The 13974-nt window shown below is 43.5% G+C and overlaps 1 protein-coding gene across 2 annotated transcripts in view; it reads left to right on the forward strand.

Moving 5' to 3' along the window:
• NLK (nemo like kinase) overlaps positions 1-9086 on the forward strand; it is a 249330-nt gene extending 240244 nt beyond the window's left edge. Inside the window, exons 10-12 of one of the 2 annotated variants that reach the window (XR_005747103.1) lie at positions 5113-5206; positions 6197-6333; positions 8520-9086. Coding sequence is in view for 1 of the 2 variants with exons in the window: in XM_040338431.1 (XP_040194365.1) it covers positions 5113-5206; positions 8520-8574 (149 nt within the window). In the remaining variant the exon portion in view is untranslated. The remainder of the gene's footprint in view (positions 1-5112; positions 5207-6196; positions 6334-8519) is intronic. The other variant, XM_040338431.1, reaches the window with a different exon arrangement.
• Positions 9087-13974: the final 4888 nt, after the last annotated feature.

The following is a 13974-nucleotide window of genomic DNA, read 5'->3' on the forward strand; positions in this document are numbered from 1 at the left end:
GGGTGCCCACACTGAAGATGAAGACGCCGGCTGGGGAGGGGGGGAGAGGAGCGGAGCCCCGGCCGGCGCGTCGCTGGAGCGCTGGAGCAGGTAAGTGCCTGTTTATTAAAAGCCAGCAGCTACACTTTTTGTTGCTGCTGACTTTTAATAAACATAAAAATGGCTGGAACTCCCCTTTAAAAACAGCAGCAAACCTGCTGACGTTACATGGTTGCTAATGTGAAAGAACACCTCTGATTTTCACATTTAACTAAATGTGAAATGTGAAAATCAGATGTGTTCTGTCACATTAGCAAGCATGTAAGGTTTGCTGCTGCTTTTAAAATTTAACATGTAAACAGTCCGTTGGATTTCCAAATACTGTATTTAAAGCGGTAGTAAAGCCGAGGCTGTTTTTTGTTTTTTTTTCATACCTGAAAAGCAAAAGCCATAATGAGCTAGTATGCACCGCATACTAGCTCATTATGAAATACTTACCTTAGAACAAGGTTAGGGGAACTTACCTGGTCCACGCCGGGGCCGTACAATTTTAGGAGATATTCTTTATACTTACAGGTAAGCCTTATTATAGGCTTACCTGTAAGTGAAAGTGGTAGTACAGAGTTTACTACCACTTTAAGCATATAATGTCCGTTTTGTGTTGAAAATAACTGTTATAGCCAAAGCCTTTCCTATGGCCGAGGCTGCGGTGCGCTCCACGGATTGCGTGGTGTGCCAAATCCGAACAGGGTGACCTGTTCGGATCAAGGATCGGTGACGATCCGTTGCACCACTAATGAGAACACTCATCTGTGCTCTTGAATGCCTGGTGACATGTCAACAACATGTCACAACTGATCACATGTGCAGCACCATGACAACTGCAGATCAAACAGAGGTTAAGATGACCGTTTACTTAGCTGTAAAGGATAGGTGGGCTTAGTTCCACGTTAAGCTTAGAAAAAACAAAAACTTCAAGTTGATCTGTTGCTATGCACGGCTGCTTCAGTCTTAGTAGATTCCCTGCAATGTATAAAGTAAGGTAACTGTACTAACAACTATGTTAGTATATTTTATTGAAAATTATTGGAGGGAAATAAAGGCTGCTGAAGACACAGTTCACAATGCTAGTACAACACAAAAAAAAATGGTGCTTGCGCCTGGTTTAGTCAAAGAAAGACTTACTGAACACTCCTTCCTTAGTGCACTCCCTTCCCAGGCATGGCCCCCAACACACTGACAGGTGCATGGCTGAGGAATGTTGTAGTGTAGTGGGTGGAGCCTGATGATGCCCAGTTCCTCATGAGGTCCACCTTTGCTGTTGATGGCACATATGTCCATAGCCACAATTCAGTCCAATAGCAGCTTTTAAATCTGCCTTGCGCCATTCAGTGTCAGTCTACATTAAGGCAGACCTGATCAGGAATTAGTCACTCATAGGTGTATTCAGAAAGAGTTAAGCCGGCTTATCAGTAGATAAGCCGACCTAACTAAGAATCTACGCCGACTTATGTTTAAGTGTACTCTCAAACAGAGATACGCTTAAACATATCTAAGATACGACAGCTTGCACCGTCCTATCTTAGGTTGCAATATTGAGGCTGGCCGCTAGGTGGCGCTTCCATTGCGGTCGGCGTAGAATATGTAAATTAGTAGATACGCCGATTCACGAACGTTTGCCTGGCAGACGCAGTACATTTACGCCGTTTACGTTAGAGATAGGCCGCCTAAAGTTAGAGCTGGGCCCTAGGTGGCATTGCAAATGTTAAGTATGGCTGCCGTTCCCGCTTCGAAATTCGAAATTTTTACGTCATTTTCGTAAGTCATCCGTGAATAGGGATTTCCGTCGTTTACGTCCACGTCAAAATCAATAGGCCCGTGCGGCGTACTTAGCCGCAATGCACACTGGGAAATGTAGGCGCCCGGCGCATGCGCAGTTCATAAAAAATGTCAAAAACGTAAGGTCAAGCCCCATTAGCATTAATTAAAACACGCCCCCCTTAGACACATTTGAATTAGGCGCCCTTACGCCCGCTCGCTTTAGGCTACGCCGCCGTAACTTAGCAGGCAAGTACTTTGAGAATCAAGTACTTGCCTAGCTAACTTACGACGGCGTAGCCTAAACACGCTAAGCTACGCCACCGCAACTTTGCACCATTCTATGTGAATCTACCTATATGTTCCCATTAGGCACTTCCCACATACAGGTGCTGCAGCTGTGGTAATTTGTTCTCCGTCATGTCTGCCTCCTATCAGGTAGTTTCCCAAATATGAGCATTGCCATGTTTGGGTAAAAACATCACCAGTATCCCTTTGCCCTTTGTTTACTCTCAGCTTTGGCCTGGGGAATATCCTAGCCGGGAACTGAATGGGATACACTACAGGCCTGTGTTCATGACCGCTTCCCAGTACAGATGTACCCCATTCTGAGAACTGATGAACCTCTGTAAGAATTACCTGAATTTGGCAAATACATTGGTAATGTTGTGGGAACTGGTGCAAATGGTTACCTTAATTAGGCACAGATTGTCCTAAAACAGTCATCACTAAATGGTGGGCCGAGTTAATGTTCTGTCCAGACTGGCCGTTGTCGCCATTTAGGATCTGCTTTTTTTTCCCCTCTCAGCCACCACTAGTTCTCTTGTCTTTGCAGATCTGACATCAGAAGAGCAGCACAACAATGGACTGAGGGCGGGGGCTGGTCCAGAGTACTGATTGGTTGCTAGAACCGTCATGCTTTTTAGCAACCAATCTGTTAACTGGGACAGGTCCTGCCTTCCATCCATCGCTTTGATGTCAGTTGCTTCCTAAGTCTGCTGCTGTGCCTCCTGCCCTCCACCCTGTGTAAGGTAGGACAGGGAAATGGACGCAGTTACTGTTATGAAGGACAGAGGAAGCTGGGCATGATGTAAGGGGGGAGATATAAAAGGGAGACCGGGCAGGAACATGAAGGAAGTGATAAAAAAAGAGGAAGAGGACAGGATTGTGAAGAGAGTGCTATAAAGAGGGTGAGGACAGGAATGGGAAGGGGGGTGCTATAAAGGGGTGTTTTTCTTTAGCCCAGGTAAGTTGCTTCATACGTTGTTTGATGTTCAGCAGTGGCTTGACAAGAGGAATATGACATTTGAAGCCCATGTCCAGGATCCGTCTGTGTGTGGTGGCTCTTGATGCACTGACTCCAGCCTCAGTCCACTCCTTGTGAAAGTCCCCAACACTTTTGAATGGCCTTTTCCTGACAATCCTCTCCAGGCTGCGGTCATCCCTGCTGCTTGTGCACCCTTTTCTTCCACACTTTTACCTTCCACATAACTTTCTATTAATGTGCTTTGATACAGCACTTTGGGAACATCCAACTTCTTTTGCAATTACATTTTGAGGCTTTTCCTCCTTATGGAGGTGCACTTTTGTTTTGTTTTTTTACCCGCAAGTTGTAAAGTCAAAAGGTTTTTTATCTCAAAGGAGAAGTATGGGAATCAGTCCCCCCCATCGTACTTACCTAGGTGAATGCAGCATGGTCTGATGCTGCGTCTGTCCCACGGCGTCTCTGCACAGAGAACCAAGAGATCGAAGACCGCCAATGGCTTGGTTCTCTTGGCTCCCCAAGCAATCAGCAGCTCTGCTCCTCCTCACTAACTGGAGCGCTGAGCTGTGGAGGGGCGGGAGCGGCTGTCTCAGCAACTTGTCAGGATGACGCGGTGCCTGGACTGATCTGTGTGACGTCAGCGGAGAGCGGACTTCAGTTCGCTCTCTGCTGGAAACGGGTCACAGAAGTGGAAAAAGGAATTGCACTCCTGTGACCCATAGGGAAGCCCAGCCAAACCAGCTCAGACTGGACTTCTAATTTAATTCATTAAGATACAAAACCTTCTGTGTGTAGCAGCCGCCCTAGCACCCCCTAATACTTACCTGAGCCCCATCCCTCTCCAGCGATGTCCATGAGTGCCGTGGCCATCCGGGATTCTCCTCCTAATTGACTGAGACGCAGCAGCGCCATTGTTTCCTGTTGCTGTCGGTCACTTAATCAGGTGAGATAGGGGGCAGGGCCGCACCGGGGCTCCGTGTCTGAATGGTCATACGGAGCTGTAACTTGGCTTGGGTGCCCCCGTAGCAAGCTGCATGCTGTGGGAGCACTAAACAGGAGGGAGGGGCCAGGGGACCTGAAGAGGAGCCTGAGAAAATGAGGATCTGGGCTACTCTGTGCAAAAACCAACTGCACAGAGCAGGTAAGAAAGACATGTTTGTTATTTTTAGGGAAAAAGAGACTTTATAATCATTTTAAAGGTGGACTTATGCTTTAAGTAATCAGCCAATAGCTTACAGTCTTCAAATGGGTATACCTGTTTGGTGTATATCAATAATACCTCCAAACACGCTGTCTGCTGACCTCCAGAAGGGAGATGTTAGCAAAAAACAAGCCTGATGTTGTCCAAATTTAGGTATGATTGTGTGGTTTGGGGGTCAAGGCTTAAAGTGTATGTCTAGCCAAGATTTTTACAGATGTCTGCCAATGGACACCTGTTTGGTGACAGCTAAGAGGAAAATGTTACCTTTCTGTAGAGCTTTTTCTCTCTGGTTGTTGGGACTACAGACTGAAGTTTCAACCAGTCTCCAGACACTGCAAAAAACAAAGTTACAGCAAGACACCGCAAAGATACATGCACAGTGGGGTTGATTTACTAAGGCAAATCCACTTTGCATTACAAGAGCACTTTAGAGTGCAGTCGCTGTAGATCTGAGGGGAAGCTCTGCTGATTTTATCATCCAATCATCTGCAAGCAAAGATGCTGTTTTTCATTTTCCTTGCATGTCCCCCTCAGATCTACAGTGACTGCACTTCAAAGTGCACTTGTAGTGCAAAGTGGGATTTGCCTTTAGTAAATCAACCTCTTTGACCCCAGTGTACCCCACTCTCCCCATTGGGGAGATTTTTATTTGCTTCTTGTGCCATTAATTGACCAGGAAACTTTCAGCAATGAGGACAGGGACTGAATCTTGCATACATTTTCAGTAAATAGTCTTTACAAGCCAATGTACCACAAAGTATTTGGTGCCAAAAGAGCAAAAGGCAGTCTGACTGTGCTGATGGTTTTGCTTGATTCCCTGTAATATTACATACTGTGATCTGTCTTGCAGAAATTATCCATCAATTTATTTTGGAGCAGCAGAAAGGAAACAGAGTGCCACTCTGCATCAACCCTCAGTCTGCCGCATTTAAAAGCTTTATAAGGTGAGCCACAGATCAACTTTTCTTATGAGAAGAAGCATGATGTCAGAGTTGTATCCTATTCAGTTGTGGGAAGTATGTGAACTCAAAAGCACAACGATAATATAATCTAACTGTACCACCTCATAATATAGATTTCTGCAGCACAGAGTGAGAAAACTAAAATGATTTTTGCTTGGATTACATTGGTTGAACTGTGCCCTTACCGGACATGCTAGAATAATACAAGCATGTTATGTGTACACTGTTTAGAGCACCTCTTGCTTTTAATGTAGGGTGACCAGACATCCCCAGTTTCAGGGGACAGTCTCCTGATTGAGGACACTGTCCCCGGACCAAGTCTGTCCCTGGTTTTGTCCCCAGATTGGATTTAATAGGGGGCAGGGGCAATTTCAAAGACAGTCAGTGCAGAATTTAAATTAAAAAAAATTGAATTACCCCCCCCCCCCCCCCCGCTCCGCCGTGCCTATTAGCATAGGGGGTTGTATTTTCCCATTATCTGTGCCCCTTTCTGATGATCATGTGCTGGTCGGAGCGGAGGGAATATTTCTTCAGTTTCGGGTGCATGCCCATTCAGCTCTGCTCGCATGTTCTTCTGCCTTGGCTCAAATCCTGGCCAGCCGCCTGCTGATCTCCTTGCCTTGCCTGGTGGAGTGATCTTCCTCCGCTCCCCATCCAGTAGTAGCCGGGGGCCCGAAGAGTAAGACTTGAGAGGCTGTGAGGCGGGCGGCGCTGATTGTTGCCATTACTAGTAAAGAAAAAATATGTCCCCGGATTTCATTTAAAAAATGTGGTCACCTTATTTTAATGTGTGCTGCAAAATGTTAAAATGTGTTCTGAGACTAGGTGTGATAATCTGTACTTGTTAACGCAATTTCAATTTGTTGCTCGCATAGTCTAAATGAATAAAGTTGTCCTTTTTTCACTTTGAAAGCATACTATGTACTTTTTATTCAGACAGAAAACTCTTGCTTTTTTTTTATTTTATTTTAGTTTTTACAGCCAAATTTGTTCTCGTTTTACTGGCACTGGAGCTGCTTTAGGATAAAATCAGCCTATCCCCAGCATTCAGCTGTAGGGAAGGTATGTGGAAGCAGTGGTCTCTTTGTAGCAGTCCAGCATGCCTCCTGGTGAGTAATAGCTAGAGCTGTCCAGTAAGGAGAATGCACAGGCTTTGCTGATTGGCTAGCTCTAGCGTTAAAGCGGAACTACACTGCATCTGAGAAACGCAAACCAAAAAACACTATTTAATCCATTTTTAATATTCAAAGCAAACCCCCATCCATCCATGTCTTTAGCTTTATTTTGCTGAGAAATTCACTTTGAAAAACACCTCCCAGCATTTCTGGCTGTGGTCATCTTGAGTAAGGGCAAATGATTCATGTAGCATTTTCTTACTGAAAGCTCAGGCATGCAGGCAGGAGGGTTTGCTTTACTGAGAAAACCCCTTCTCTCCTCCTGGGATGTATGACATCATTTGTCTAGGCTTGGAAACCAGGAAGTAACTGCAAAAATGTTTAAAAAAAATTAAGTATAATATACTTTCCTATTTACTAATGCTAGAAGCATAAGGATTAAAATTGATTTGAGAGTGAAGTTCCTCTTTAATAAAATCATGAGTATGTGGCTTAACACACTTTGGAGGCTTGTGAACATACTTAAAGCGGGAGTTCACCCATTTATTAAAATTTTCCCCTTTTCCCCTTAGATTCCTGCTCGTTCGGTCTAGGGGAATCGGCTATTTGTATTAAAATATGAGCAGTACTTACCCGTTTTCGAGATGCATCTTCTTCCGTCGCTTCCGGGTATGGGTCTTCGGGAGCGGGCGTTCCTTCTTGATTGACAGTCTTCCGAGAGGCTTCCGACGGTCGCATCCATCGCGTCACTCGTAGCCGAAAGAAGCCGAACGTCGGTGCGGCTCTATACTGCGCCTGCGCACCGACGTTCGGCTTCTTTCGGAAAATCGTGACGCGATGGATGCGACCGTCGGAAGCCTCTCGGAAGACTGTCAATCAAGAAGGAACGCCCATTCCCGCAGCCCAAACCCGGAAGCGACGGAGAGGATGCATCTCGTAAACGGGTAAGTAATGCTCATATTTTAAAACAAATAGCCGATTCCCCTAGTAAAAACGAGCATGAATCTAAGGGGGAAAAGTGCCCTCTAAGGGTGAACCACCGCTTTAAAGTGGAGGTTCCCCCTAAAAAAAAATTCTAACAATACATTGAGAAGACTGATTACACTGCGGGTATGCTGGTTTTTTTTTTGTTTGTTTTTTTCGTACATACCTCGTTATCGCCGTTTCATCCCTCTGGCTTCCGGGTATGATTCTTGCTGGACTGGGCGTTCCTAGTTGATTGACGTTCCTCCGACGTTCCTCCTCCGATACTGCGCGTCACGACTTTCCGACAGAAGCCGAACGTCATTGCGCCGGCGCCGTATAGAGTCGGCTCTATACGGCGCCTGCGCAGCGACATTCGGCTTCTTTCGGAAAGTTGTGACATCAAGTATGCGTCGGTCGGAGGAACGTCAATCAACTAGGAATGCCCAGTCCAGCAAGAATCATACCCGGAAGCCGAGGGATGAAACGGCGATAACGAGGTATGTACGAAAAAAAAAAAAAAAACAGCATACCCGCAGTGTAATCAGTCTTCTCAATGTATTGTTATAAAAAATTTTTTAGGGGGAACCTCCACTTTAAAAGGAGTTGTAAAGGCAGAAGGTTTCTTATCCTTATGCATTAAGATAAAAAGCCTTCTGTGTGTAGCAGCCTTGCCAGAACCCCTTAATACTTATGTGAGCCCCCTCTCTGTCCGCGAGTCCTTCGGCCATCCAGGACTCTCCCTCCTGATTGGCTGAGACACAGCAGCGGCGCCATTGGCTCCCACGACTGTCAAAGTCAGTTAGCCAATTAGGAAAAGGAGGGGGTGGGGTCGGACGGCAGCTTTGTGTCTGAATGGACACATGGAGCTGTAGCTCGGCTCGGTGCCTCCATAGCAAGCTGCTTGCTGTGGGGGCACTCAACAGACAGGAGGGGCCAGGAGCACCGAAGAGGCACCCGAGAAGAGGAGGATCCAGGTTGTTCTTGTAAAACCAACTGCACAGAGGAGGTAAGTATAACATTTGTTTTTCTTTATTTTTATTTTTTTTAAACTAGACTTTGCAATCACTTTAAGACCACATTACAGATAAAGTTAACCCTGCCCTAAAGTTTTTGATTGTTGAATTATTTGGGAATTGCATTTGTTTGGCCATTTTGTGTTGACACAAGCTCTCATATAAGAATTCATCCTAATTTTTTTTTTTTTGTATTTTCAGTTCCACCGTTGCTCAGCCATCTGAGATGCCGCCATCTCCACTGGTTTGGGAATAAGTGTGGAAGACTTACTACTGAAAGTGTCCTGTAGCTTTCCACTGGAGTCTGGGAATTGCAATTCTGAATTCTGATAATGCTTGTATTGTCATTTTCTTAAGATTTAACTTATCAACCACTAAAACGTAAATCTATATTCTATTTAAGACAAATTGTGTTTTAGAGACTTTGAGTCTTATAAATCAGTGGTTGTTTTATGGACTAATTTATCCCTGAATTGCTTAATTTATAAATGTTAAGCAGTTTTAAGGCTCAGAACAAATTGACAATTGCACCAAATTTTGCAAAATAAATTAGATTTTTTTTCTTTTTTTTTTTCTTGTAGAGGTCGGTTTGAAGTCTTTAAATATTATTTTATTTATTTTTTAATTAAAGAGTGCAAATTGTTTTATATATATACTGAGCCAGCCATTCCTAAAACCTCATTTTTTGTTGATACAAGCAATTATTATGAGGAGTACATACATATTGTCTGTCTGGAGACCAATCATGAAGTAATTCCGAAAAAAAAAGCCAACCGCAGGATGGTCAAGGCATCTAGTGCTTGGGCTCCAACGCTTGTGAAGACAGAAGGTTTGTGGTTAGGAGTGCATCTGTGACTAGAGGGAATGGAACTTTTTGCTTCCTTCCCATTATAAATATATAAAATATATATATATATTTAATCTATTTTTCTTAGATTTCCTTTCTTAACTTTTAAGTCCTGGGCATGCATCATTACTCACAAATGTATATAATTCCATTGGTCTCATTTGTAAAGTCCCTTTTCATGTCCTGCTGTATAAAAATGCGTTAGCTGGCACATTTTTTTTTTGTTTTTGTGTTCTATTAATTTCTTGCACTGTAAGTTTTGAACCGAGAGGACAATATTAGGTGTACATACTTCTCCCTAAACAATAATACCTCCAAATGGGCTCAGTTTGTAGACCTGTTTGAAAGAGCAAACATGATGTAGACCAAATACAAGTATGATTGGGTGATTTTGGGCAGGGCATAAAGCAGGGATCCTCAAACTACGGCCCTCCGGCTGTTGCTGGACTACACATCCCATGAGGCATTGTAAAACTCTGAAATTCACAGACATGACTAGGCATGATGGGAATTGTAGTTCCTGAACAACTGGAGGGCCATAGTTTGAAGACCCATGGCCTAAAGTGTATGCCTGGACAAAACTTTATTTTCTTTATTTTGGAAAAGGTTTAGAACCTCTGTCTGGTTTTTACTACTATCCAGGGCTCAGTTGGGGAGTTTTACTCTCCCTTTCTGTGCTGCTGACAGAGGTTTTACCAGACCGAAAATTATGGTAACCCTAACAGCAACACAGACAGAAAAAAAATTTAATCTGTCATATTTTTTTTTTGTTTTGTGTACCTGTTGCAGATTTTTCCTCACGTTTATGCCTGCTAAAACTTTTGTTAGCGGGCCAGGAAATGAAGATTAACCTGTGACAGAATCCAGGATATCTGTAAAAACCTGACAGGACTTGTAATCCTCCTCCAATCTATCTAAGAACCACTTGGCTTGACATACACTTTACTACTCTGTTTTTATTTATTTTTTACAACATTTGGAGGTATGAACAGTGGAGGCAACTATTTTGTGAATCGGACCAGTAATTATAAAAGTAAAATTTTGAGCCACTGATATCAAGATTTAAGAACACTGGGCCATATTCTCAAACAAGTTACGCCGGTGTATCTACTGATACACCGGCGTAAATCAAATTTCCTTCCGGCGTATCATTGTTTTGTATTCACAAAACAAGATACGCCGGATTTAGGCTAGGATCCGACTAGTGTAAGTCACTTACACTGTCGGATCTTAAATGTAATTCGCCGCCGGCCGCTAGGTGGCGTTTACGTTCAGGTCTCATTTGTTTATGCAAATGAGCCTGATACGCCGATTCCCGAACAAATTCGCGGCGCGTAACCGTCGTTTGCGTAAGGTTACCCCTGCTATATGAGGGGTAACCTTATGCCAGTCCCACGTATGCCATGTTAAGTATGGCGTCGGGTACGTCGTTTTACTAAGTCGTTCTTGAATACGACTTTACGTCAATGACACACACGTCGGCGTCATTGACGTTTTCCGTCGAGAACTGGAGCATGCGCACTGGGCTATTTTAAGCCCGGCGCATGCGCAGTTCGAACGGCACAGGGGCGCGCTTAATTTAAATACAAGCCGCCCCCTTGGAATTACGCGGGGATACGCCGGGCCAATTACACTACGCCGCCCCAAACCACGGAGCAAGTGTTTGGGGAATACAGCACTTGCTCCTGTAAGTTGGGGCGGCGTAGTGTAAATGGCTTACGCTACGCCCGCCTCAAATCTACGAGAATCTGGCCCACTGTAAGGCAGGGATATGCAATTAGCGGACCTCCAGCTGTTGCAGAACTACAAGTTCCATGAGGCATTGCAAGACTCTGATAGCCACAAGCATGACACCCAGAGGCATGATGGGACTTGTAGTTTTGCAACAGCTGGAGGTCCGCTAATTGCATATCCCAGCTGTAAAGTCTCTAAATTTTAATGAATTTTTATAATGGAAATTTGCCTACAAAATGGCTGCCTCCACTATGTTTGGGTGACTGGTACACTTTTTAAAGCTTAAAATAAGGAGCATCTCTAACCATATTTGTGTTGTTGGGCAGGGACAGTGTGGAAGTATTGAAAAAAAAGTCACAGTAGAAAAAATATTTTTTATGATATTTTTTTTTTCTTTAAAACACTGAATATTCTGTGTATATGTATATACAAACCAATGGCCTCTACCTCCTGGAGTTTACAGCTCAGCTTGTTTCACTCCAAATTATTATTTTTAGGTTCAGTGTGCAGACTTAAAACTTGAATGTTCCTTCCAACTTTTATATGTAAACATTACAATACAATAAAACTGAAGACTGCTTTTCACCTATATCAAGGCATTTTAATGGATTAACCTCGTATGAATCCAGGAATTGACATTTTTGGGGAAGACAGAGGTATTTGTAATGGACAATTAATTGTTAAAGTTATTGTAATTTATCTTTAGAATAATATTTTTTATCCTGAATGAGCTGGATTGTAATAGGAGGAGACTACATTTTTTTTTTTTCTGTTTTTTTTTTAAGCTTATGGGAAGTTTAACTTCAATGAAGTAACTTTTGCTGTGAAAGACTATGTATATTGGAATTCCAAATTTTACAGATGGTATGGTATCTTTTTTCTACTTTTGGTTTTCTTATCTGAAGTGGCTCATGAAAATCCAATTCCAACAGAAGCTTTGCAGCTAAGGATTTGCCACCAAATGAAACCTATGAAGATGGAACCGAAGACTGGAAAGACTGTATCTTACAGTATGGTTCTATGAGACACTTGATGGTCACTTTGTAAAATGTAGATTTGAAGTAAAGTGGTGAAAATATTAAATGTGACAGTAAAAATTCAATTCTGTTTTTATTCTCTTGTTTTCTTCTGTGTATTGTCACTTAATGTCAGACCTAATGTAGGCTCCAGTCATGCTTGCAAAGTCGCTATAAATTTTGTGGAGCTTCAGAAATTCCAGAAGTGCCAGAATTTTCACCAAAACCATTCTTAAAAATGCTATGGTGGGACACAGACATGGGTAATCTCTCTCCCTCTCCTCTTTACCCCCTTTTGCCTTAGGTCACGGGCAGCGGGAACTTTACAGTAATGTGTCCGCATTGTGTTGCATGACCTTACTCATTGACCTTGTCACAATTTTATGAAGTCATTTTGTGAGGACTCTTCTTTTAGGTACTAAGGCCCCATTCAAACCTAAGCGACAAAACGCCCGACGCGGGACGCTTCTGTCGCTTGAGGGGAGAATTCCCATTGCCGTCTATGGAGATGGTTCACATCTCATAGACGCGCAACGCCTGTCGCCTGAAAAAAAGTCCCGGACCCTTTTTTTCACGCGACAGGCGCGTTTTCCCATAGACAGCAATGGGAAGACTTTAGAAAAAAAAAAAAGAAACATTTGTAATCGCGGCAAATCTGCCGCTACACGCGTACGCGGCTGTCGCTTAGGTGTGAATGCAGCCTTAACCAGGTCAATATTTGCATTGTGCGCATGTGTGTGCAAATTCAGAGGCTGTCATTGCTGAGCTATCTGGAAATATTTTCTGGCTGACCTGGAACAAGTTTTTAAAAAGGATCTGATTTTATTCTGACTTTCTGCTTGCTTGTTCTGGGTTTGTGTTTTTTTTGTTTTAACCACTTAACCCCTGGACCATATTGCAAAGACCAGAGCACTTTTTGCGATTCGGCACTGCGTCGCTTTAACTGACAATTGCGCGGTCGTGCGACGTGGCTCCCAAACAAAATTGGCGTCCTTTTTTTCCCACAAATAGAGCTTTCTTTTGGTGGTATTTGATCACCTGTGCGGTTTTTATTTTTTGCGCTTTAAACAAAAAGAGAGCGACAATTTTAAAAAAAATGAATATTTTTTACTTTTTGCTGTAATAAATATCCCCCAAAAATATATATAAAAAAAAAAAAAAAAAATCCTCAGTTTAGGCCGATACGTATTCTTCTACATATTTTTCGTAAAATTGATTGGTTTGCGCTAAAGTTGATTTTTATTGATTGGTTTGAAGTTATAGCATTTACAAAATAGGGGGTATTTTAATGGCATTTTTATTAATATTTATTTTTTTACTAGTAATGGCGGCGATCAGCGATTTTTTTCGGTACTGCGACATGATGGCGGACACTTTTGACACATTTTTGGGACCATTGGCATTTTTATAGCGATCAGTGCTATTAAAAAATGCATTGGATTACTATAAAAATGCCACTGGCAGTGAAGGGGTTAACACTAGGGGGCGAGGAAGGGGTTAAGTATGTTCCCTGGGTGTGTTCTAACTGTAGGGGGGTGGCCTTACTAGGGGAAATCACTGATCTTCTGTTCATACATTGTATGAACAGAGGATCAGCATTTCCCCCCCTGACAGGACCGGGAGCTGTGTGTTTACACACACAGCTCCCGGTCCCCACTCTGTAACGAGCGATCGCGGGTGCCCATCGGCAATCGCGCATGGGAGTCGGGGGGCACGCGCCCCTAGTGGCCTGCGAGAGAGCCGACGTAGTGCTACGGGCTCTCGCGCAGGGGAGCCGACCTGCCGCCGTAAAACGACGGCGGCAGGTCGTCAAGTAGTTAAAATAGATGCACCTTGCATTCTTATGGTGACTTTAAAGTGATATTAAAGTGGTTGTAAACCCTTTACAACCACTTCTACCTACAGGTAAGCCTAGATTAAGGCTTCCCCGTAGGTGCTCGAAATATCTCATAAACCTCCACGGTTTCGAAGAAATTAACAATAATGAAGGGCGCCGATGTCTACAGTGCATGCGCCGTAGACGATTGTGCGGTTCCTAAAGGAGGCCCTGCCGTGACTG

This window comes from Rana temporaria, chromosome 2 (genome assembly GCF_905171775.1).
Source record: "Rana temporaria chromosome 2, aRanTem1.1, whole genome shotgun sequence".
Taxonomy (NCBI): Eukaryota; Metazoa; Chordata; class Amphibia; order Anura; family Ranidae; genus Rana; species Rana temporaria.